Source organism: Girardinichthys multiradiatus, chromosome 17, assembly GCF_021462225.1.
Source record: "Girardinichthys multiradiatus isolate DD_20200921_A chromosome 17, DD_fGirMul_XY1, whole genome shotgun sequence".
In the NCBI taxonomy this organism is placed as follows: domain Eukaryota; kingdom Metazoa; phylum Chordata; class Actinopteri; order Cyprinodontiformes; family Goodeidae; genus Girardinichthys; species Girardinichthys multiradiatus.
This window is the reverse complement of record NC_061809.1, coordinates 23,156,743-23,183,433: the sequence shown is the minus strand read 5'-3', so window position 1 is coordinate 23,183,433 and position 26,691 is coordinate 23,156,743. Positions and strand designations below refer to the sequence as shown.

The window sequence follows — 26,691 nt, the reverse complement described above, 5'->3', positions numbered from 1 at the left end:
AAATTAGCAAACATGTTTTAAAACATCAGTTGACTGAAATAGTGCTCTTATTTAGGCCCACTTCACACCAGAGTAAGACTATGCCACAACTTCTAAATTAATAAATGGGAGTTGCCATTTAGTCTGTACCCACTTCCAATTTGTTCTTGTAAACCAGGGGTGTCATGTCCTCGAGAGCTTCTATCCTGCAACGTATAGATGCATCCCTGCTGAGGCCTGATTCAGGTGTGTTAAAGGAGGGATGCGGCTATACGTTGCAGGATAGTACCTTTCATTGAGTACAAAATGCTCCCCTGTTGGGTGTGAATTGGCCATTTGTCTTGGAAATTGTGGGTTCAGAACAACAAGCATACACCAAGCATATGAAGTGATGAATGGTGATTAGAACCTGCTTCAGAGCTTCGAATTATTTGTGCATGAGTCCTTTCTGGACTCGCTGAGGTATGTGCAATGAGTATTGCATAAGGTTAAAGTTATTTTGCAGGTTGACACCCTTGATGGTGTACAGGAACTCCCTTACCTGCACCCTCGTAGCCCCTTGATAAGCTCAGGAAAGTGCTTACTATGTTTTATCATTCACAGTGAGGTGAATGCTGATGGTAGATGTGCATAAACCTCCCATCTAAACAGAGAAATTCAAAAGATTGTGAGGACGCATCCTACCGCAGATATACTTGTGGCAGTAGCTGATTGGATGGCTGGGTAAAGAGCAGGGATAGACTGCACTAAGAGCAGCAGCACCATGGTTGCATTTACATTGAAATTAGGATTTCAAGGTTGGCTGCAATCCAGCTACCTTTGGTTGATCTTGGAGATTCTTGAAACTTAATCTGGAGTGTAAGCCTTAGCAGTCCCCTAACACTCATTGACTCTTTTAGGACACAACTTTCATTAGTCCCTGATATCCCTGCCATTGCACAACCAAGCAATTATTTTTAAAACTGTAATTATTTACAGTAATAAAGTGTGATTTCTCTTTTTAAAGAGTGTATCTATGAGATCTTTGAATCTGCTTCTTTAGATTCAATCAGTCATTTCTCCTGGTGTGCCCAGACTAGTGTGTTATCTCCTGTGTGTGGTTGTTTTAATTTGTGTTTCTTCCTTCTATGTCCTCCTTATCTGTGTTGTGTCTGATGACTGTTCGGGATGGTCACTGGCGGTAGGTTCCCAATTGCTGTTGGATCTTCTTAAGCCTGCTGCTCTGACGTTTTATGTTCTAATAGCCTCTTGACAACAACTACTGCTCCCATAGAACCAAATATATGTAACTATGCATACTGTACATTTATATCTACTGTATATATGTGCGTACAACCTTCATATGCACATATATATGTATGAAAGAGACAGTGGGTGCGCTTTGATGAGGTTGAACCACACAGATGTTTTTTTTTTTTTTTGTGCCAAGCTGCCAAGTTCTCCTGCCTTGTGAATCTTTTACATTTCTAATGAGAGCTAAAATAAAATGATTGAGATGTTTACAAGTACAGTGCCTTATGAAACTGTTCAGGTGATAGACCTACATGGAGTAGTGCATAATGGTGAAGTAGAAGAAAAGGGATTAGATTTTCTTCCCATTTAAAATGTGAAAAGTGTTCTGTGCTTTTATATTCAGCCCCCTTTACTCTGATATGCCTAAATTAAATCCACTGCAATAGATTGCCTTCAAAGGTCACATATTTGAGTAAATAGTCTACTTGTGTGTAATTTAGTAGTGATCCAGCTGTTTTGTAAATGCCCCAAAAGAACAAATGACATGAACAACAAGGAACACAGCAGATAGGTCATGGATGAAGTCTTAGAGAAACATTTTTAAGCAGTGTTTGGTCAGTAAACACCATCTCCAGTCTTAAGCATCTCACTGAGCATGGTTTATGCTGTCATCTGAGCATAAATGCAGCTCAGGTGAGAATCTGTCAGCAGGAAAACTAATAGCTGTGTACTTTAAAAGATAGGAAAGGTCTGCTTTGCAGTTTACCAAAATCCATGTAGATAACAAAGCAAACATGTGGAAGATAGTGCTATAAACATCACTCTAAACATACCATCCGCACGATGAAACATGGTGTTGTCAGCATCATGCTTGGGTACACTTTTCTTTAGATATAAATATGAACCTGTTCAGAGTTAACTAAATACAGTGTAATATTGGATTAAAAACATGTAAGAGGCTGCAAAAGACTTCGCACTTGGCCAGAGGTTGATCTTCCATCTGTACAATGATCTTAAGTAGACTTGAAAGTGAATATTTTACAGATGCTTCCTGTCTAATCTGACTGAGCATGAGCTATTCAGTAAAAAATATTGAGCAAAAAGTTCACTGTCCTACAAAGTATTGGCTAAGGGTGAGCTGATTACAAATGCACACCATACTTTGTCGATTTTTCTTTCTAAAAGCCATGAATAATTTTCCTTCTACTTCATAATTATGTACTACTTTGTGTTGGGCTATCACATAAAACCCAATAAATACATAAAGGTTTTTGGTTGTGTGAGTATTTTTGAAATGCACTGTAAATGTTATTTTGAAGCTGGTAATGAAATGAAGGTACAGACGTATAGTAGCGTTCATATCTTTTCTGTGTCAACTCAGGTGAAACTGATCACACCTTTTTTTCCTCAATCTTTTTACCTGCAACATTTTTCTTACGTGTGTTTTATCAAAACACTCGTAATTTTTAATATTTTTCTGCTAAAGGCAGAGACCAAACTCAGTGGCAGCTTCCTAATCCAGTCTGTGTTGTTCAGCCTCCTGCTTTCACATGATTAACTTAACTAATAGAAGCAGCCCCTTAATGTACAGTACATTACAAACCCCTTTTTACCAACACCTTCCCACCCACCGCTGGCATGATGCTTCTAGCTACATCGGCGTAGAAGGGGGTACAGTTTTAGGGCTATGGTGACAATGTGACTGTATGTCTGAGGTTGTAACCAGACATGGGAATGAGGAATCACAAAAGAGCACTGTTTTGTATGACAGAGAATGCTCTGCATGCCAAACGATGAGAGGCACCTCGGAAAGGCAACTCTTGACTCTGAATGACTGAGAACTAGTCTTTGCCTCTTTAATCGCATGTTTTTTTTTTCCTTATGGGAAACTCCTTTCCTCCCTCTTATCACCCTACCTCTCCTCCCCCCACCAGTGCCACCACCTGCCACCCTCATCTCAGTGCCAGGCTAGAGAAAGGCCACTTTCACCTCTCATCCACTGCCACTTCTCACATTTCCCAGTTTTGTTTTTTCTTGCCAAATACTTGATCTGCCTGAAATAACCATCAAAGGGAATTGTCCTTCTGCTATATTTTCTGAAAATATCTTTCTTTCCCTCTTTCTGTCCTCCCTAAGTATCTCTCTATCCTCTCATTGCTCTCATTTCTGGCGCCATCTTTTGATCTTTCCTCCCCTCAGACTCAAACACTCAGAGAATGATAGAAAAGCACCAAAGGGAACCAGGCCCAGGGCTTTAGTGCATCACAGAGCATGTCCTGATGTTAACTGCCATGTCTTACTGCTTGCTCCCCTTACCCCTTCCTCGTTTTCCCCCTTTTAAAGTTTGAAACAAGTGGGGGCTTTTACAGGAGTAGGTTTTCGCGGGCAGGACCTGGGCGGGGGAACGGCTGGCTGGGTGCTAGCGCCCCGCTACAAACAGACGGCACTGACTCTTGGTGGGTGTCTCCTTCAGGCCTTGAAGGATGAGGAGGATGCGGAGACAGGGCTGACTGAAACGCAGAAAGAGGCTGAGCCAAAGGAGGACGAGAAACTGGGCAAATTACAGTACTCCCTGGATTACAATTTCACCGAGAATACGGTAAGGATCCGTTCTCCAAATTACTCTGTGTAGTTATTGCAAAAGACGCCTTCTCGTAAGTATCATCACACCAAACTGTAAGGTAGGCATGGGCTGGTTAACAGTATCAAGGTATCCCAAGGTTTTAAAAAGCTATGGTTTCAAAAATGCTAATAGGTTCTGCTACATAATTAACAAAGAAACAGAGAAAGTGTCAATTTAACCAGAGTTTTCACCTGCTTTGTGGGGGATAGAGTAATGCAGCGCTGCCTCTCCCTCACCTGTTGCTTTGCGCTGCTGGTCAACTGGCTAAAAAGGCTTCCACTGTCTTCTCTTGTTCAAAAGGCAGATAGTTTGATCTGCATGAAATATTTCTAGAAACTAAAGGAGCTCCATCACTCTAACTAAAGTAACACTGTCCTAAAGTACTGTTCAACTTGGCGTTAATGGTAAACTTTGTATATTTTCCACTGAGACTTCTAAAAGATACATTTACCCCACTGGGATTTAGTTTCTGGTTTGTCTGTGTTTGTTTTTTTTTTCTACTTCATCAAATATGGCCCCTGCAGATATCCATCTACTTCAGTTTTTCCAGCAACTGAGTTTTAAAAAAGCAGAATAAGGGATTAAATCAACTTCCTTTCAGCAGATGTTGCGCGACAGATAATGGATGCGGTGCATGAACACACTGTCCCTCGCTGAGCTACCTTACTCCCTGTTATAAACAGATCTGACAGCCTGTGATTAGGTAGTGGTGCTTCTGGTTTCTGTGCACAAAGCATACTGTTGCAGTGAGAAGTTTACATGAATTCAAATGTGATTTGTTATATAAAGTTTGGCTCTTCAAAGATGCATTGAACTATTCCTTTTTTTTTCTTGGTGGAATGATTATAGAGTAATCAACTTGAAATAGTTAATTAAAAGCAAGCATTTGGTGCATCCTGGTTTTTAGGATGTGTCTTTAGCATATTTTCAAAATGGTTAACGCCATTGCTTTGGAGAAACCATTCAAGAAGCTTATTGTTAGCCAAGTTTTTTTTTCTACTTCAAAACAAGCTTTGACTTGTGCTTTGTACTTGTTTTCAAATATCAAATGTCTCACTCTTTGGTTTGGGGTAAAGTTGGGGGAATACCCCAGTAACACTGAAAATAACTTGTGACACAGCATGATGATCCCAGCATCTTGCATGACAGTTAGTAAAATGTAAGTAGGTTTAAAAGCCTCAGTTTCACCCCAGAAATATTTATTGTCATTGTGTCCTAATGATTCAATTTGGAGCTCAGCTGTCTAAAACATTTTCCAGATGGCATTTGGGTTATCCGTGTGAGCAGTTACAAAAGTGTGGGCTTCTTTTTTCTTGTCGTTCATGGTGATGTAAAACTTGCTTCACAGTAGACACTGACCCTGATGTTCCTACCAGTTTCAAGTATGGCAGTCCTGGACCACTAAATTTTGTACCCATCAACAAGTTGGATATTTGAGTATATTTGAGAAATGGTAGAGGTCACTTAAATTATTTAGCTTCCTGGCACTGCCCTGGCATTTTAGCATAGTTCATAATTTCCGTATCAAAGTTCAGATTTTTGTTGAGGCCATTACGGCAGATTAAATGTTTGAATGCTTTATCCACTCAAAAGGCAGTATTTATGTGTGTTTGGGTTCCTCATCCTTTTGAAACACCTTGATGTGCCCAACTTTTAGCCATCTTACTTAAACTTCCCACTTTAATTGAAAGGAAATTTGTTTGGATGTTCAGAAACAACTCAAAGCCACCAAGACTCAAACCTATTATAAACTAGAAAATACTGAAACACCAGTCTCACTGTCCACATTGGAACCAGTTTGGCATCACAATTAACTGACACTTTCAAGCATGTTGGAAATTTGCAGCTGGCCGCATGGACAAGCAAATTACGTGCCAGAGATGGTGAGGTAAGGCAAAGAACTAGTGGTTGTATTAAAATGACAAAAGGTTTAAAGGAGTCAAAATCATGGTTCTGTTCTATAATCTGCACATGTTCATTATGCCTGGTAAAGAAGAGGTTCAAGTCGAACCACCAATATTGTGATCCTGACTGATCTCAGTAGGAACTCACAAACCTGAAACTATCATCAACTGCAAGGAGTAATATGGAACTGTAGAGCAAGTCTGATGTGGTAATACAATAGAAAGCAAGCAGCAGCTAAAGTAGACCATGATCCTTCAGTGTCCGTCCCATCTAATAAATACGTTGATTAGCAGTAAATGATGCAGATAAAACATAAGGATGTTGCATAACAGTTTTGCTTTTACTCAAAGCACTGAATGCTTTTTGACTACTTGCATGAGAACCACAAAATAGAGCTCAGGCAGATAGAGGAAAAAAAGTCTTGCTCAGCTGAAGGCTGCATGTTCTAAGCCATGCCCATTTTGGTCCAAACCCCAACTGCATGGTATGAAAGCACACATGGCTCATGATCTCAGTGGATTGACTTATATTATCTGAAAGAACAACATGATAATTAATGGTAGTGTTTTTAGTTGCATGTTTATTGTGGAGCTGATCTGAAAGGTGCTAAAGTGACTCTCAAATCTATAAACACCATGTGAACAGGCAAATATGAGGATTGCAGAATCATGGTGTGTGTTTGTTTCACTTCCTGTGGTACTTGTGGATGGAATATTTAAGCGGAAGGACTATCCACAAATCCTTCCATTTTTGTTTTGTCAAAAATTACACAGTTGACACAAGTGGGTGCTCCAGCTGGGTAATGATCCTAAGCATGCATCAAAACTGGTTTTAAAATGGATAATGCCAGGTAACATTAAGCTTTGGGAATGGTCTTTCCAAAAGTCCCAACCTTAACCGTAATGGAAATTTGTAGACTATGGTAAAAGCCAGGTCTGTGCTAAGAACAAACAATTTAGATAACTTCTACCAGTTCTGCTAGGGTTTGTGGTCAAATGTTAAGCCAGAATTAGGCCAGAAGCTTGTTTGAGATCTAAAGAAAGTTTGTGTGTAAAGTCCATAATAATTTCAAACTTCTGCAACCAACTTTTAAATTTAAAAATTCCTTGAAGCTTAATGTGTGATCAATTTGATCTGTAAAAATAACAGTGCAATTACAGTAACACACATGAGTGTATCTACATTTCTAAACTATATAAGACGCATTCCTTCACGTGCACTCTATGAAACACACCCTCTCACTGGTCAATATCAATATTTTTTGCTGCTTAACCTGTGAATTATTCCTGTCAGTGATGCTGCTAATAAAATTACACAGTGCACACATCGTTCCTGATCAGTCATCCATATCCTTATTTCTTCTGGAGGAGATAGCCTTTCATAAAAGGGATATATTATGGACGATATTACATTTCACAGTGCTGATCTGTCTTGTACTGGGAGGCAGTGACAGCTCTCTATGAGGTTCTTGATTACAAAGGTAATGAGCTCCACCGTGGCGCTAAAGTGTAATGGATCAATGACAGCGTTCACATTTTGTGTTACTGACCCCAAAGAAGCTATAGTCTTACCTCACTGGAGATCTTGGAAGTTAAGAACAGGCGAAACTAAAAACTCTAGAAGACATTGGGTCATCTTAGGCAGCTTCTGAAACCTTAATTTCTTTAGGAACAAAGAATAAATATAAACCCTGTACCACTTTGCAAAAACATTTTGTTATATTGTCAAAAATAAGTAAAATTTCAAAAACCACAAAAAACTGCCTTAAGTGTTCAGTTGGTGGGTAGTTTATAGTTAATATTAATGAAGAAAATGGTTATTTCTAAATCCTCCCTATTTAGTCAAATGTAATTGTTCTTTTTGATAAGGTACTTACAGCTAAATAATCACAAGTTGAAGGGACCAGGCTAGTATCCCATATTATCTCATGTCATTGCAAAAGTATTAAAAAACCTAAGATTTATAAGCTTCACGTCCAGATGGAGGTGTAAAATTAGAGTTCTAAGTCATCCGGTAAATCTGTTTTTCCTCATAAAATTGTTTTTTTGTAAAAGTAAATATCCTAATAGTTAAAATGTCAAACCTAAGCTTCATAAACATGCCACATACATGATATTCTGTCTTTGCTTCACCTTTAAGACCCCTACTTTAAGATCTCCCTACTAATTGATGTCAGCCCTTTTAATGGGACTTTTGTCCCATGAAGGCCATAAACTTAGTAAATGTCAAGTCCTTCCGAGGAGAAGTTGTAAACAGTAGTTTCCCTGTGTGAAAATACTAAAGCAGGGGGATCAGGGTGCAGAAACATTTCCAGATTAATGTCAGGTCCACATGGCAAAGCATTGTTTCTCTCTATTAAACACTGCAAATAACTGCTGCCTGATGCTGGGCCTATGCACTAATGAGAGGAAAAAAGGTTTTGTAAAAAATCCGAATCATTCAGAGAGCAGCAAGGAGACTACATGAGGCAAATACACAAATGAACCACAAAGAGCCATCTCAGCACAGCAGGAAGAGAATTACAGCATCACTGCCACTTTCAACATCATTACCGCATTCATTGTTCTTATCAGAGGTCAGAGGCAGGCATAATGCATTGTGTCCAGTCCGAAGAAGTGGAATATAAACTCAATATTTAGAAGAGATGAATTTAAAAAGCAATCATATTCATTTTATTATCAGACAGTCAGCTAATTTCCATAATAACTCTCACAGCCATTGTGGTAATATTACCCAGGACAGCCAATTCTTATTCTGTAGAAGTGTGTTTATCAATGCATTAAGGAGAAAATCCCTTGGTAAAAGATGCCCCAGCGTCTGAATCACTATCTTGTGTGCTCATTCTGGTCAGCAGGCTGCTCATTGAACTGAAGCTCAACCGACCAACAAAGGTTATACCAGCAGTCCTCTGCCATTAGTCCTTAGTTAAACAGGAAAATCCCCACAGATGTGCAAACACAGAGCCATTGTTGTTCCAGTTCTGACTCTGAGGTTCGGTGTCAGTCAGATAGTTAAATGGGTGTTTTGGGTGTTTTAAATTATTGTCTTTAGGTTTTAGATTAACTGCGGGGAAAAAAGTAAATAATAATAATGTGTTATTACATTTGGATTTCTTTGTACATTTTTTTTTTACCAAAAATGGCAATGGGAAGACACAATGTGCAGTTAAATTAAAACCAGGTGGTTATTTTTTTCTATTTTCCTTCCATCTTTATGTTTTTATTATAGTTTTATAGAAACAATACAGAATAGGTCTGCATCAGATTTTAGCTAGGTACTGTGCTTTTTTCTTCATTGTTTTCCCATTAGGAAGCTGTCTTTAACAACTAATTTGTTTAATTTTGGTTTCTACTTTCATCTAGATTCTCAAAATGTGTGTTTGGATTTGAATGAGATCCTTGGAAATAAAGCCATAGTACAGAAAAGTGTTGACAATTTTATTTCAGTCCTAATGTTTTTGAGATTTAATGACCCAGTCCTTTCCAGACAGGCTGGCTAAGACTAAAAAATTAGCTAAGGATCTTCTTTTGAATAGGTCTAATCAAGATATAACTAAGCTTCCACAGCAAACAATCTCTCCAACATGATTGGAAAGAATCTCTTGTTATCTATATTTTATCTTGTGTACGGACCAGCTTTCTTTTCCAGCACTGCCTTATGTAGCTGGATGTGTCACAGGATGTGGTTGAAGAAAAGCTCTATAGTACTCATGAACCAGCCAGCTAATGAATGCACTAAATACTTGACGCAAAAAATATCAAGCATAGAGTACAAACTAAACCAGTCTTAAAAAAACTACTAAATGTTTAAAAGCGGAACAAAAACAAAGCCAAAATTAGGAAAGCACCACATAGCATTCTGGCGATCATCGACAGTCTGAAAAAACCCTCAAGGCAGAGACTGTATTCACGGAAAAGTAAAGAACATGAAAAAAGGCATATGTGTCAAGTAGATGATAAGGACCTGTGAGACAGGAGAGCAGGAATGTTCACTCACCTATCCAGAGGGCAGAATGCCCAGAGGTTTTTACCTTTTGAAAAATACTCAAGTGACACTGTTCTTTGTAATTAGATGCCAAAGATTTTCAGTTACATTAACAAAAGACTAACGTAAAATACATAGGAATGTAATCTGAGATGATGGACACCACAATTTTGTTGCTTTAAAACCATTAGAGTTTATGACACTGATGTGGATTTATCCAGTACTCTGTTTAAACTATATTCACTTATGCGGGCATTTTACTACAGCTGTAACTATGCATGAACTAATGCTTTTAAAAAGTTATGACTGTTAAAAAAACTACAAAGCTAATAAAACATAACATATAATCTTGCAACATTTGTAAAGTGTGCACAAATGCTTGATAAATGTATGTCACTTTATGTTATAATTGACAAGGTATCAATGTCATGTTTGCTGATTTGACATCAAGGCTTTTAGATAGAAAACAGACTCTTATGTCTTGTCTAATACTGGTGCAAGAATTGGTAGTCATTGCAGGGGACACAGCTTAAAAAATTAGACAAGATCAGGCTTTTCCAGCTCAATCTACTTACTCAATGCCTGTCACTGGCAATAATGCAACTTTTAGTTTGCTAATAAAACCCCAAAAACTAAGTCAGAGTAGACGGGCCGTAACAATGCAAATAGTAGTTGTGCTTTGTCATGTACAATCAAGAGTCCTTTATCAGAACACCTTTCCAAAAAATCTCTTAAATCCTGCAGTTTAGTCTTATGTGCACAGGTAGATCAACCGGAGTGGCATGAGGTGGTAGTTACTACCCTTAGAGAATGTTTTACCACCCCATTTAGACGTTTTGAGTAATAAAAAAAAGGATATTGAAATTTATATTGATATTTCAGCAAATTCAGAAGTTTATAATACAGGTCCTTCTCAGAATATTAGCATATTGTGATAAAGTTCATTATTTTCCATAATGTCATGATGAAAATTTAACATTCATATATTTTAGATTCATTGCACACTAACTGAAATATTTCAGGTCTTTTATTGTCTTAATACGGATGATTTTGGCATACAGCTCATGAAAACCCAAAATTCCTATCTCACAAAATTAGCATATTTCATACAACCAATAAAAGAAAAGTGTTTTTAATACAAAAAACGTCAACCTTCAAATAATCATGTACAGTTATGCACTCAATACTTGGTCGGGAATCCTTTGGCAGAAATGACTGCTTCAATGCGGCGTGGCATGGAGGCAATCAGCCTGTGGCACTGCTGAGGTCTTATGGAGGCCCAGGATGCTTCGATAGCGGCCTTTAGCTCATCCAGAGTGTTGGGTCTTGAGTCTCTCAACATACTCTTCACAATATCCCACAGATTCTCTATGGGGTTCCGGTCAGGTGAGTTGGCAGGCCAATTGAGCACAGTGATACCATGGTCAGTAAACCATTTACCAGTGGTTTTGGCACTGTGAGCAGGTGCCAGGTCATGCTGAAAAATGAAATCTTCGTCTCCATAAAGCTTTTCAGTAGATGGAAGCATGAAGTGCTCCAAAATCTCCTGATAGCTAGCTGCATTGACCCTGCCCTTGATAAAACACAGTGGACCAACACCAGCAGCTGACACGGCACCCCAGACCATCACTGACTGTGGGTACTTGACACTGGACTTCTTGCATTTTGGCATTTCCTTCTCCCCAGTCTTCCTCCAGACTCTGGCACCTTGATTTCCGAATGACATGCAGAATTTGCTTTCATCGGAAAAAAGTACTTTGGACCACTGAGCAACAGTCCAGTGCTGCTTCTCTGTAGCCCAGGTCTGGGGAATGCGGCACCTGTAGCCCATTTCCTGCACACGCCTGTGCACGGTGGCACTGGATGTTTCTACTCCAGACTCAGTCCACTGCTTCCGCAGGTCCCCCAAGGTCTGGAATCGGCCCTTCTCCACAATCTTCCTCAGGGTCCGGTCACCTCTTCTCGTTGTGCAGTGTTTTCTGCCACACTTTTTCCTTCCCACAGACTTCCCACTGAGGTGCCTTGATACAGCACTCTGGGAACAGCCTATTCGTTCAGAAATGTCTTTCTGTGTCTTACCCTCTTGCTTGAGGGTGTCAATAGTGGCCTTCTGGACAGCAGTCAGGTCGGCAGTCTTACCCATGATTGGGGTTTTGAGTGATGAACCAGGCTGGGAGTTTTAAAGGCCTCAGGAATCTTTTGCAGGTGTTTAGAGTTAACTCGTTGATTCAGATGATTAGGTTCATAGCTCGTTTAGAGACCCTTTTAATGATATGCTAATTTTGTGAGATAGGAATTTTGGGTTTTCATGAGCTGTATGCCACAATCATCCGTATTAAGACAATAAAAGACCTAAAATATTTCAGTTAGTGTGCAATGAATCTAAATTATATGAATGTTAAATTTGTATCATGACATTATGGAAAATAATGAACTTTATCACAATATGCTAATATTTTGAGAAGGACTTGTATATTACTATGTTAGCATTAGTTTGCTAATGGAACAGTATTAAGCACGCTAAAGCCAGCAATGTTAGCATGCCATACCTTAACTATACTGTGTACATTTCTAGTTCACTGTGTTATGGTAAAAAAAACAATTAAGATACACAACAACAACATGGCCTTTTCACTTAATAAAGAAACTTACCCACTGGTTGATAAAGCATCTGGTACAAATCTAAACTCTCCAGAAATCTGGACTAAAATCTATGCACATTTGGCCTAACGGTTAGTTGACATCAAAATCAAGTTTTAGACATTAAAAATGCCTACATTTAGCTTTGCTTGGCAAAAATAGTCACAGCTAAGCAAAGTAAATAAATATTTGAAGTTGGCTAATATTAGTGATGGGATTTTTCCCTTTTCCTTTACAAATAGAAGTTAATTTTCCAGTCATCATAATATCCAGGAGGCATCTTGTCTGGTTAGTGTCGTCTCAGTATTACTGTCACCTCTCCCAATTCAGTTAGCTAACATGCTCCATAAGGTAAACAGCAGTGTCACTGCATAAGTGGAAAGTTGTTTTTACTAAAACAAATTCAAAATCATACCTTTTGATATCTAGGAGGCATCTTGTTTATCACGCAATGCATGTTTCCATGGCACTTCACATGAAACTATGCGTCCTGTACCTTCAGAGTCCAGCCACCCTACGGAGGAAGCTTATTTCAAGCCGCTTGTATCCAGGATCTAGCTCTTTCAGTCAAGATCCATATCTCATTACCAAAGGTGAGGTAAGGTATTGAATGAATAGGCAATTTTAACACAAATGAACCCGTCTAACAGAAACACCACAGAATAAAAGAGTAAGGCTGTTGTCACAGTGGTTGCTATCTTTACATTAATGCCTTCATTTTGAAAAATAAGTGTTACATGGGTCTAAATATGAAAGAATAAAGGGGGACTTCTGGAACATCAAGTCCTGCCGAGTCTTTAAAGTATGTGTGTTGCTGTTCATTTGATCCTGTTCTGAATAGCATGTGTATACTGGAATCAGTGATGTAGAATTCCCAGAGCTAGTTTTGTGTAAGGGCTAGGTACGATACATTTTCATAGCATCTTTTTTGCATACTAAATGATCAACTGATCATCTGGGAAAGAAATTTCAGTTGTCTCTGAGTGCTAAATTGTATCACAGTTCTAAAAGGTTTTAGTTTTTGGCTGTCATTTTTATTCTAATTTTGCAACTCTTCTATTCAATGTGAAACACAAAAATGTAGCCTTATAAAGACACAATAAAGCCAGTTAGGAGAACCAGCAAACTGGAAATCCAGACACATCCTGCTCTAATCTTTCCTCCGGCATCAGTGCCTCCCATAGTAAGGTGTGACACAATGTGTCTCCTACTGATGCTGCTGATAGATGGATGGATGAAAATCAGGAGGACAGCCTGCGTTGAGCAATTGTTACGCATTAGGTCTAAGAGCTACGTCCTGTCTCTGGTGCTCACTGTACTACTGTCAACGTTAGAGTAAATGGCAGCTGAAATGACTCCTTGTTGCCTTTTAAGATATACAAATATTTCCTCAGAGAAGGTTCTGATAAGTTAAAACTTCTTGTCCCAAAAACCTTAAACCTGTTTACGTGTTAACAGTGATGAAAATACTTAGCCAAATCTTTGACAGTAAATCAACGACTTCCTGTAGTATCTATAATTATTCATAAAAGCAAGTGTGTATTAATGACACACTTACTAAATCTGTTGACCCTGTTAAAAGTGCCTCATCACATGATGATCCTCACTTGCTCGATCTCACCTCCATCATGCAGTTAATGTGTACATAGGAATTACATACACATGAAAACAAATTCAACAGGTGGTAAAGTTGAAAACCTAGACAACTTACTGAAGGGCACCAGTTAAAGATAAACTACGTTTAGATACCTTCATTGACCTTTTCCAGACCATTTCCTTTTAATGCTGACAATGAATCTGTCATTACTGGATCAACAATTTGTAAAATAGATAAAATGTCATTTTTATTTTCACATTATCTGATATCATATCTCTCCACCCCTAAGCGCCACCCCTGGTCATCCCAATAATACCATTATGGATCTAGTTGCAAAGGCAGTCCATCGCTTCAATGTCTTCATCTTGTAGGAACTGCTGACACACTCCAGCCACATGAGGTCTAGCATTGTCCTGCATTAGGAGGAACCCAGTGCCAACCACACCAGCATATGGTCTCACAAGGGGTCTGAGGATCTCATCTCGGTACCTAATGGCAGTCAGGCTACCTCTGGCGAGCACATGCGGCCCTCCAAAGAAATGCCACCCCACACCATTACCGACCCACTGCCACATCAGTCATGCTGAAGGATGTTGCAGGCAGCAGATCGCTCTCCACGGTGTCTCCAGACTCTGTCATGTCTGTCACATGTGCTCAGTGTGAACCTGCTTTCATCTGTGAAGAACACAGGGCCCAGAGGCGAATTTGCCAACCCTGGTGTTCTCTGGGAAATGCCAAGCGTCCTGTGAGCACAACCCCCATTTGTGGACGTCAGGCCCTCATACCATCCTCATGGAGTCGGTTTCTAACCATTTGTGCAGACACATGCACATTTGTGGCCTGCTGGAGGTCATTTTGCAGGGCTCTGTGTTAGGTTTAAACACCAAACACTTTCACAATTCTGCACAAAGAAAGACACAGAGAAGTTAGTTCATTTTAACCTGCAGGTGAGAGTGTCTCCAGAGGCTGCTCAGTTACAATCCTCCGAACCACACTCTGAGACAGCCCCTGCTCTCTCTGCCTTTTATTGATAAGAGAAGAGGCCCTGGTTACAAAATATTCCAAGCACAAAAGGGAGGGATGCACACTCATAAGATTAGAAACAGCTGCACCGACAGAATGTTCTAGAACATCCTGTCTCTATCTTGCAGCTCTTGTACATATAAGATATAATCACTCTGAACAGCAAGCTTCACTTCTATTAAAGTTAAAACATATATAATCATTAATTAACCCTAACACTCTGGCAGTGCTCCTCCTTACACAAAGGCAGAGGTAGCGGTCCTGCTGCTGGGTTGTTGCCCTCCTACGGCCTCCTCCACGTCACATGGTGTACTGGTCTGTCTCCTGGTAGCGCCTCCAGGCTCTGGACACTACGCTGACAGACACAGCAAACCTTCATGCCACAGCTCGCATTGATGTGCCATCCTGGATGAGCTGCACTACCTGAGCCACTTGTGTGGGTTGTAGAGTCCGTCTCATGCTACCACAAGTGTGAAAGCACCACCAACATTCAAAAGTGACCAAAACATCAGCCAGAAAGCATAGGTACTGAGAAGGGGTATGTGGTCCCCACCTGCAGAACCACTCCTTTATTGAGTGTGTCTTGCTAATCGCCAAAGACAGCGTCAATTCGTCTTGGGAATGACATATACAAGTCCTGCACAGTGGTCAGAGGGATTTTAAGCCATTCTTCTTGCAGGATAGTGGCCAGGGCACTACGTGATACTGGTGGAGGAAAACGTTTCCTGGCTCGCTCCTCCAAAACACCCCAAAGTGGCTCAATAATATTTAGATCTGGTGACTGTGCAGGCCATGGGAGATGTTCAACTTCACTTTCATGTTCATCAAACCAATCTTTCACCAGTCTTGCTGTGTGTATTGGTACATTGTCATCCTGATACACGGCACCGCCTTCAGGATACAATGTTTAAACCATTGGATGCACATGGTCCTCAAGAATGGTTTGGTAGTCTTTGGCAGTGACGCGCCCATCTAGCACAAGTATTGGGCCAAGGGAATGCTATGATATGGCAGCCCAAACCATCACTGATCCACCCCCATGCTTCACTCTGGGCATGCAACAGTCTGGGTGATACGCTTCTTTGGGGCTTTTCCACACCGTAACTCTCCCGGATGTGGGGAAAATAGTAAAGTTGGACTCATCAGAGAACAATACATGTTTCACATTGTCCACAGCCCAAGATTTGCGCTACTTGCACCATTGAAACCAACGTTTGGCATTGGCATGAGTGACCAAAGGTTTGGCTATAGCAGCCCAGCCGTGTATATTGACCCTGTGGAGCTCCTGACGGACAATTCTGGTGGAAACAGGAGAGTTGAGGTGCACATTTAATTCTGCCGTGATTCGGGCAGCTGTGGTTTTATGTTTTTTGGATACAATCCAGGTTAGCACCCGAACATCCCTTTCAGACAGCTTCCTCTTGCGTCCACAGTTAATCCTGTTGGATGTGGTTCGTCCTTCTTGGTGGTATGCTGACATTACCCTGGATACCATGGCTCTTGATACATCACAAAGACTTGCTGTCTTGGTCACAGATGCGCCAGCAAGACGTGCACCAACAATTTGTCCTCTTTTGAACTCTGGTATGTCATCCATAATGTTGTGTGCATTTCAATATTTTGAGCAAAACTGTGCTCTTACTCTGCTAATTGAACCTTCACACTCTGCTCTTACTGGTGCAATGTGCAATCAATGAAGACTGGCTACCAGGCTGGTCCAATTTCGCCATGAAACCTCCCACACTAAAATGACAGTTGCTTCAGTTTCATTGTCCAACCCCTGTATATATAAATATATCAAATACGTGAGCAAAAATAGAGAATGAACAGTCTATTCCAATTAAAAATACTTTGTGCACAAAATATACAGCTTTGCCATCTTGTTCCCAATAGAGACACACGGGGAGTATAACAAGCTAATATTAGCTGGTTAAATAATTATACCAGCTTCGGTAGCTGCGTTCGACCTGTGGCTTCAACTGAATATAATATTAAGTACTGTATTGATAACAGACTGGTAAACTTCGTAGAGTTGCCTTAAGAGTGATGGCTGGCTCTCTGTTAGGTTCCCTGCCAATTTTGTCTGCGTTTTTCGGAAAGATTTCTAAACAGTTGATTTTGTGAAATGTTTACCAGTCGCTACATTCATATATTAATTAATTAATTCATTCATTCATTCATTACCTTTATACAGAAAAGTCCTACTGAGACAGAATCCAGAGTCCTTTGGGCTGACTGGTAGTGTGCAGCAACGAGTGGGAGAGGGACATGGCTGGGTTACTCTTTGCTTCAAACAGCCATTAAGAAGTCTGGTCCTTCCAGAGCTTACGTGAGAATCTCATGAAAAGATTAATGATCAAAAAGACTAAACCTTGGGAATGGTGTGATACAGAAAATGTGTTTTTTGAGCTGCAACTGTTTAAAATCTTGATATACTTTGATTCCAGAAATTGGTTCATGCCTAACCTGTAGCAAACCTGTAAACCTGTAAAATTTAAACAATTTATTTCCTTAACTTGAATAAGGGTCCTTTTTAAGTTTAAAATCACAAATCTAAGGAAATTGCAAGTGAAATAATAAAAAAGATAATTTCCTATGTGTGTTTGCATCTTTTTTTTTGTTTTGCATTGTGCACTGGATCACCAACATTGTATTTTATAAATTACTATTAGATGTTCCAATCAATAATCACAGATGTGCCAAGTTTTTGCTGTGAATTCCTTTTCTGTCAGTAATTGAGCTGACTGGCAGGTAAGGTATAAATAGTTATGACTGAGAAAAAACAAGAAAGTGAGTAATTTCACAACTCGGTAAAAGAATAATCTAATTTATTTGTTGTGCAAGAACCAGCCTCTATAGGATTTAGATTGTTCTTTCATTTTTCCATCTGTACAACTTTGTCATTGTCGACATCAGGAGCTCATACAACAAAACTTTACAAGATTTAGAGCATAAAGAAGTTATTTAAGATTGTAGCAACTTTGAATAAGTGGTTAGTAATTTCGAGAGATATTAAAACTTAAATAATAAACATGAGTTGTAAGTGCTGGAACAATTACTTCCTTTACATTTATTACTGGAAATCAAAGGTCATCCTTATTTCAGGAACTGGATACATTCGAAAAGTAAGGAACCTCCTTAAATATATGTGGACAATGTAATTTTACTGTCATGTCTTTGTGCCGCAAAATTTTTGGTTTTAGTTCCTTACTGTTTAAACATTATATGTTCAACAGTAAATTAGCTTAAATAGATGGAAGCATTCCAAAAATCATCATATGAAGACACAGAAGTGGTCCATGAAGCTATTCTTTGCATATCTTGGTGGTGGTTTTAATTTATACATGTTTGTTTGCTGCATCCACACTGGTGTAGCTCCACACTGAAAGCTTATGCAGCTCTTGACAGCTCTGGTGCTCCACAGCTACGTGCCCTGGTCAGCCTCCAGATTGCTGCTTGATGGCTGGCTGATAAGAAGTTGATTTGTGACTAGCAGGACCTCCTGAGAGGCATTTGAGTCGAGCCTCATACTGACAGGTCAATCAGCCGCCCGCAACCCCTACTGTGGTTATCAATTATCTACCGTATGAGGAAAAAAAAACCACTCCGCTCATTCCTGGTGCGACATGTCATGACCTTTACGGACTCTTCAGGGGCCGTCATGTTCTGCTTTTCTAACCTTCAAATATCAGAGCGTCTCCCAGTTAAAATGACACTGAATTATCTTTAGGATACCTTTATTACCTGATGATTGATGCTGACATTTAAAGAAAGTTTCCTTTTGGTCCTGAGCCATACTTAGACAGGATCTAATATGTGAATTGTATGTCAGTTGACAGGCAAAGTTATAATTTGTGGACTCTCTGACACGTGCCTTCCTGTTTCAGCTCATAGTGGGGATCATCCAGGCTGCAGAGCTGCCTGCCATGGATATGGGAGGCACATCTGACCCTTACGTGAAGGTCTACCTTCTGCCCGACAAGAAGAAGAAATTTGAGACTAAGGTCCACAGGAAGACCCTAAACCCAGTCTTCAATGAGCAGTTTACCTTCAAGGTATGCCTCACATTATTGGTTCAAGCTTTGGATGAGTGCTCCTACCAATTTGCACAGTTTTGTAGCTGGAAGTCTTTCACTTCTGTTGACAATCTGATTTGCATGCAGCCTTGAAATCTGGGAAGGTGTGCAGACAGCAACCAGCTGGTGCATTAACAAGCTCCTGACAGAATATCTCTCACACACACTAACACTCAGGCTCAGTATGATTGGAATTAACACAGGCAGATGCACCGCTACACCCTGGCCTCGCCACATCTGTAATGGATGCATGGCCGCTGCTTAGCAGTTGGGAAAGTTTTCTCAGAGAAGCAGTGGAGAGCTCAGGTGTTTGACGTACATTAAGCATAATGCGATGTGATATCCATGTAAATGCATGATTTATATCATTATTTTCTTAAATGATTATTTATAAATATGTAATGAATCTTAGGAAAATATTACATATGGCAGCTATCAAAAGGAAATTGTGATGTTTTTATGAGTAATAGTCAAGGACCAGCAAGTGTCCATTTTCAACTTGTTTAATATCTATGGTCATAAGATTTAGATCGGAAAACTACATCCAAAAGCATTTAATTCTCATCAGAAAACTGACTTATACTGAATGTCTCCCCAAGTTTTTCTTTGGACCCTGGTTGATTTTTCAGTCCAGTAACTGACAATTTACCAAACCCCTGAACTTTGACCTAGGAATTATTCAGGCATAAAAAGGCTCCCAAAGTCAAGGCGTAAGGTGGTTTTGAATGCACAGATAACAGAGAACTTGGCAGAGAACCCATTTAAATTTCACTCTTAAACACCTTCCCTCCAAACACTGGATATCATTGGAGATCATATTCATTGCTTTTTGAGGTTAGCCAAGTCCTTGTCTTTATTTACCCCGCCTCTTGCCCATAGACTGCTGGAGATAGGCACCAGCTCCCCCGCGACCCACTATGGAATAAGCGGTAGAAAATGACTGACTGACTGACTTTTTTAGCCTATTCAAAGACATTGAAAATCAAACTCGTTTAGCCTATTTAATCAGCTCTGACTACCTTTAAACCACATTTGGGCATCAGTAGGTGACTTTCTGGACACATCTATTCACCTTTCTACTTTCAAGTGTAATTTCACATTGTTTAGGCAGAATATTATTTTAAATTGATACAAGAAGGTGTTTGATCAAATCAGGGAAAAAATACCAAAAAATGACATCATTTGAGACTAATTGTAATATTGTAGCAGCAAAGTGATTTCCATAGAGTTATTTATTGAAAACTTGGCATACAATAAATCATGAACTGAAGGATGATGCATCTCTCAGGACCTGTATCAGGTCTATAATAAGTTTCCAATAAATACAACTTTCAGTCTGATCATCTAGAGGTCTAAGACACCTTCTTTTGTCTTGCTTCTTTAAAAATAATATTTTATTAATAAGCTTAATACATTTCAAGCAAGCAAAACTACACTAATGTGAATAAAAAACCAAACAGATGGCAAGAAATCTCCTAAAACAAAAGAAAAACCGTCAAACTATCTTGGATCTTGGCAAAGATATTGGTCACATAAGAAAACTGAAACATGAAAAAAGCAAGCTACCCATATGAAAGGAGGAAACTTAGCATCTGTCAGGCTTTCCAAAAAAGGTCCCAGGAGGTAGTAATGGCTGAACCATCACAGCTGCTGTGATTATTTTGAGACACTGGAGATCTACCACTTCCACGTGTCTCAAAATAATCCTGGCATCTGAAATCAGCCTGACCATAAAATGACAGAAAATTTGAGGTTTCGAAACATTGTCTATTTTAAATATATCTCCAAACAGCCCAGGGATAGAAATCAGTTTTGAACTTTACAAAACTTTAACCAATAATTGTCTCACTTATGTACATAACATCATTATGGATGTTCTTCTTTCCTTCCATACATCTTTCTTATTGTTTAACAGCAATTTTTGCAGCTTATTTGTGAAGTTCTCCTAGATCAATGTTGTTCAACCCTGGTCCTGAAGGTACACTGGCCTACTTGATTTAGATGTTTCTGTGCTTCAGCACACCGGCTTTTAATTGATGGCTGTTTAATAGAACTGCAATCATCTGAATAAGGTGAGTTAAAGAATGGAAATATTTAAACATGCAGGGCAATGTGCCTTGAAGGGCCGGTGTTGAAAAACACTGTTCTAGATCACCTGCTTGATGTTGACATATTTAATTCGGTTAAAACCAGAAATTACACTTCTAAATGCCCCCTTTTCATCAGACTAAGGCACACCATAAGAAATTTGCCAGAATGTGGATGGTCTTTGCAGGGTCTTGGAGAGGTCTGCGTGGACAAATCAAATTGTAAACATGGACTAGTTGTTGATGGACTAAGGAAAATTAGATTTGAAACAATCTTTCAAATGCCAAATATACCTGGTGGGCAGCTAGAGAGAGGTCTTGGCATTATATTTAGCAATGAGGATGTAGGAGGATGAGGGAAAAGCTCAGGCAGCAACTCAAAGAGTTTATAATATAATTAATCAATAATTGCAGTTCAACTTTAAAAACTACTTTGGGCTTCATAGCCTCAGTGTGATTAGCTCACAACTATCAGTGAAAAGCAAATACTGGGTTTGTATGTATAATTCCTTCTGACTGACATATTAGCCCTCAACTAAATCCTCTCATGAGCTGTCCATAAGATGACGAGTCTTTATAATATTTGCTACTCTAAAGCAGGCTGAAACTGATTGTGGACATGCAGCAAACCTCCCATATACCTGTGGCAATATGGCGAAAAATGCAGCAAAAACCAAAAAAACTAAACCATTTTCCACATATTAAGGGCGTAGTAGTGATTTGCCTTCACGCTGAAAAAGGATTTTTGAGATTTACCACAATCCAGCAACAAATGGTTCAAATGGTCATGGAGGTTCTGGAGACCTTTAAGGTGGTTTTAATCCAGTATGAAGGGAGCCAAAGAGGCAATTAATCTTTTGCACATGGCAACTATAAATAAAACTGAATTGAATTGTACTTCAAAATGTGTCAAAATCTGCTTTTTGAGGTAAGCTTGGTTTGAAGCCTTGTCTTAATGGCCCTATTTACTCCCTAGGTACCTTATGTAGAGCTTGGTGGCAAAACGCTGGTGATGACAGTGTACGACTTTGACCGCTTTTCCAAGCACGATGCCATTGGTGACATCAAGGTGCCGATGAACAAGGTGGACTTCAGCCATGTAACAGAGGAGTGGAGAGATCTACAGAGTGCTGAGAAGGAGGAGGTAAGACTTCACATCCATGTAAGCCCACTTACATGCCAAAATTATATACAACTATTACAAAAACGACAAGAAATCAATCTGCGTAAGTTGTTTGGTGGAAGGTACAAATCTGAACATGCTGTCCCTCTTGTTTCCATAATTAGAGTATTTTTTATTTCATAAGTGATATTCGAGTTATTACTTTGCTGATGCTTGTCCCACAAATACATTGGCATGGCTGATGAAATCCATTTCTCCTTGAAAATGTCACTTAATCATATGTCCACACTTCCTGTTCAATTAATAGAAGTGTGAGTTTCCAGGCTCCAGCTCAGGAGATTCAATTTTCATGGTAAATGTCATGGCATATAGCACATGTTGGCAACCTTATTTTTAGCATTACGGTGGGTTGATGTGAAGGTTAATTATCACACCATGGAGTGGTTGGTGGAGTTGTTTAGCTGAAGGGCATCGCTTGGCTTCTTTAGGGTGTGGCTACACTGCTGCTTATGATAATGTACTGCTACAGAGTGATACTTTTTTCTCATGCTGACCACATAAATAATTTTCCCAGCTGAACTAATTATTCTTTTGTTTACTACAAATTACAGTAAACCATGATGCATTAATTAGGAATTCTTTCTTGCATGTTTCTGAGCCTAATATTCATGCTTTTTAATATTCATATGTTTGAGACGAACATTTGTGTGCTTAAATATAAAGTTATCAAAATTCCCTCCAGGTCCAGTAGGCAATAGTTGGTCTTTGTTGTTTTAAAGGAAGCATAAAGAACCTCTGTCTTAACTACACTTGATGGCTCATTTACATACACTTTTACATTCCACAGCCTCTAGTGCTGCCTTTTGAATATAAATTAAAATAGAGTTTTAATATCAACTACAAGCCAGGAATGTTGGATTAAACAAAATAAAACCTTTGGAGGGTGAATTCTGCGGACATCTTAAGCAGTCTGATTCTGCATGTTTAAATCCTGATAAAAAACCTTCTGAAATATAAGAAAGGGCAATATTCTGAACTATTTTTTTTGCTAACTTCAAAAACATTTTCAAAAATGGCCACACTTGAAACAGGTGTGACCCAACAGGTGTGCAATGATAGTTTGATGAGGTCCAGAATATGAATGACCCTTTCTTCAGCCCATCATAATGAGGCAGTGTTGTGATGCTGATTTGTGAGAAGAGATGAAGTGATTGCAGCCCTTTTCCAGTAAAGGCATAAGTGCAAGAAAGCTGATTTTAGAAGCAGTTTAAAGCAGAGAACACTCAGGAGATGCAGTTTGATCCAAAATAAAACTAAGTTTGCCAAACTGGATAGCTTTGCTTTACATTGTTTTGTTGACCATTGACATATTAAACAGGAACTCTTTTGACAGATGTCTCACATGGTGATAAACATTTCATATTCTTTTGATTGGTGGATTGATTTTAATATATAATAGATTAAAATGTAATTAGCTTTAGTGTACATATGTTCAGCACACTGGTTGTGCTGTAGATTTCTCTTTTACAGTGTCCATATGGCAAAACAATCAACCTGATCTAATGAAATTTCTGAAATTATTCCTATCCATGCACACACATTGGTAAGCTTTCAAAGCAATGATAGAAAAAGTCCTTATGCATTCTGATTTTTGTTGAGCATTGTTTAATAATTCTGTCAGTATTCAGTACATTAATTAATCTTCAATACACATGCACTTCTAAACATCCGATATTATTAATTGTGCTTGTGAAGAACTTTAATAAACAGGCATGTCTGCTGTGTTGTGAGGGCAATTGACAGCTTAGTGTTTGCCCATCTCAATCATTTGTAATCAGTCTTAGATTGTCAGTGACCTAGTGAGATAATAAATTTTGATTTAGTTTGTTTTTTAAGAACTGCGGTTCTTAATTATTCTGGAAAAGTATGAAATCTGATTAAAAAAGGAAATTGCCGTCCATTCGCAGTGAAGTTTTGTATTTATGATTCAAAAATGGGCTAAATAGGATTGATGACTCTGACAACTGTAATCTGGAAAAGTGTTCTCATTTGCTGAAATGTCTCCTCCCCCTCTTTAACAGCAAGAGAAGCTGGGTGATATCTGCTTCTCTCTGCGATACGTTCCCACTGCCGGCAAGCTGACCGTGGTTATCCTCGAGGCCAAAAACCTGAAAAAAATGGACGTGGGAGGCTTGTCAGGTGAGCAGTTGAAATGGTGTTAATATGTACCCACTGACTTTTTCAGTGACAGGGTCTTCGTCTGTAATTATATGTGCACAGCAGCACCCTCTTCGCCTCTCCCACAGCACTATTGTTTTTCCATCTCCGTCAGGACACAAACTCTGTTTAAATTTTACCTGAATTTTTTCCTAAAGAAATCTGTCCTCTGGTTATAATGGATGCACATTGAGCTTGTCATGGTTGTATTCAAACATATTTTAGCTTTACCATGAGTCATCGCTACACTTGTGTGATGGATCACTAGTTATTACCTAGGTGATCTTGAAGCTTTTAGGCACTGAAGCACTGAAAACATTTTCCTGGGGAAAATATCATAAAGGCTTTGTATTTCTGGAAAACTGATATTTTAGAGTGCGCAGTTCAGAAGATGTCTTTTTTGTGATGTTAAATTTGGCTATTTGTATTCACAAACCTTTATACTTCTCTTGTGTGTTAGTTTTCCACTCATTCACTATAAAGTTACACAGCCCTTTTGTAGGAATGTTCAGAACTACAACTGTAATTTCATCCATTGTTCACTCAACTAAAAACTTATAATAAAAGTGCCGTGCAGAAATTCTATACAATATCAATCAGTTGAAATAGACAGCATTGCGTTGCAGCATTGATGTTATTGTGCTAATGCACAATGCTAACGCTGCACAGCAATGGACCGCAGCACTATAGTTATTAAGTTATCTATAGCAGGCTAATGTTTTAGCATGCTATTGCTAAGGCATTATCAGTTTACTACACATTTGTTATACAATATTAGTTGAATACATCAATTCTACCCTGCATCAGTTAAAATGGATCGCAATGCTTAGTATTCTGGATTAATTGAGCATTAGGTCAGTTAGCAAGCTAATGCTGATGTTGAGTCCTATTTGTAATTGGAATTTGAGATTTCTGAGTTGGAAGTCAGAAATCCTAACCAGAATGCTCCCCTGAGTATCTTGGAAAGTCAGAAGCTTATCTCAAAGACGACTTTAAAATCTACAAAACTGTCAATGTGTAGAAAATCTGTTTTTTTATTTGCAGTAGTTATTTATCTTTCTGACTTCTGTTTGTATCCTAATTTATTTTTGACACCTTTAGTAAAACATATGTGGGAGCAACTTAATTTTAAGTGTCAAATGGATAAATATGTTATCAAAAGAGAAACATTCAATTCAATTCAGTTTATTTATATAGCGCCAATTCACAACACATGTCGTCTCAAGGCATTCACAAAAGTCAGGTACATACAGGGGTTGGACAATGAAACTGAAACACCTGGTTTTAGACCACAATAATTTATTAGTATGGTGTAGGGCCTCCTTTTGTGGCCAATACAGCGTCAATTCATCTTGGGAATGACATATACAAGTCCTGCACAGTGGTCAGAGGGATTTTAAGCCATTCTTCTTGCAGGATAGTGGCCAGGTCACTACATGATACTGGTGGAGGAAAACGTTTCCTGACTCGCTCCTCCAAAACACCCCAAAGTGGCTCAATAATATTTAGATCTGGTGACTGTGCAGGTCATGGGAGATGTTCAACTTTACTTTCATACTTTCATCTAACCAATCTTTCACCAGTCTTGCTGTGTGTATTGGTGCATTGTCATCCTGATACACGGCACCGCCTTCAGGATACAATGTTTGAACCACTGGATGCACATGTTCCTCAAGAATGGTTCGGTAGTCCTTGGCGGTGACGCGCCCATCTAGCACAAGTATTGGGCCAAGGGAATGCCATGATATGGCAGCCCAAACCATCACTGATCCACCCCCATGCTTCACTCTGGGCATGCAACAGTCTGGGTGGTACGCTTCTTTGGGGCTTCTCCACACCGTAACTCTTCCAGATGTGGGGAAAACAGTAAAGGTGGACTCATCAGAGAACAATACATGTTTCACATTGTCCACAGCCCAAGATTTGCGCTTCTTGCACCATTGAAACCGACATTTGACATTGGTTTGAGTGACCAAAGGTTTGGCTATAGCAGCCCGGCCGTGTATATTGACCCTGTGGAGCTCCTGACGGACAGTTCTGGTGGAAACAGGAGAGTTGAGGTGCACATTTAATTCTGCCATGATTTGGGCAGCCGTGGTTTTATGTTTTTTGCATACAATTCGGGTTAGCACCCGAACATTCCTTTCAGACAGCTTCCTCTTGCGTCCACAGTTAATCCTGTTGGATGTGGTTCGTCCTTCTTG

At 39.3% G+C, this 26,691-nt stretch overlaps 1 protein-coding gene across 1 annotated transcript in view; it reads left to right on the top strand.

Annotated features, from left to right (window-relative positions):
- Positions 1-26,691, top strand: part of syt1a (synaptotagmin Ia) — a 302,852-nt gene that overhangs the window by 246,639 nt on the left and 29,522 nt on the right. The window contains exons 6-9 of the mRNA XM_047389686.1: positions 3,686-3,811; positions 18,872-19,039; positions 22,124-22,291; positions 24,352-24,469. Of these exons, the coding sequence (XP_047245642.1) occupies positions 3,686-3,811; positions 18,872-19,039; positions 22,124-22,291; positions 24,352-24,469 (580 nt within the window). The remainder of the gene's footprint in view (positions 1-3,685; positions 3,812-18,871; positions 19,040-22,123; positions 22,292-24,351; positions 24,470-26,691) is intronic.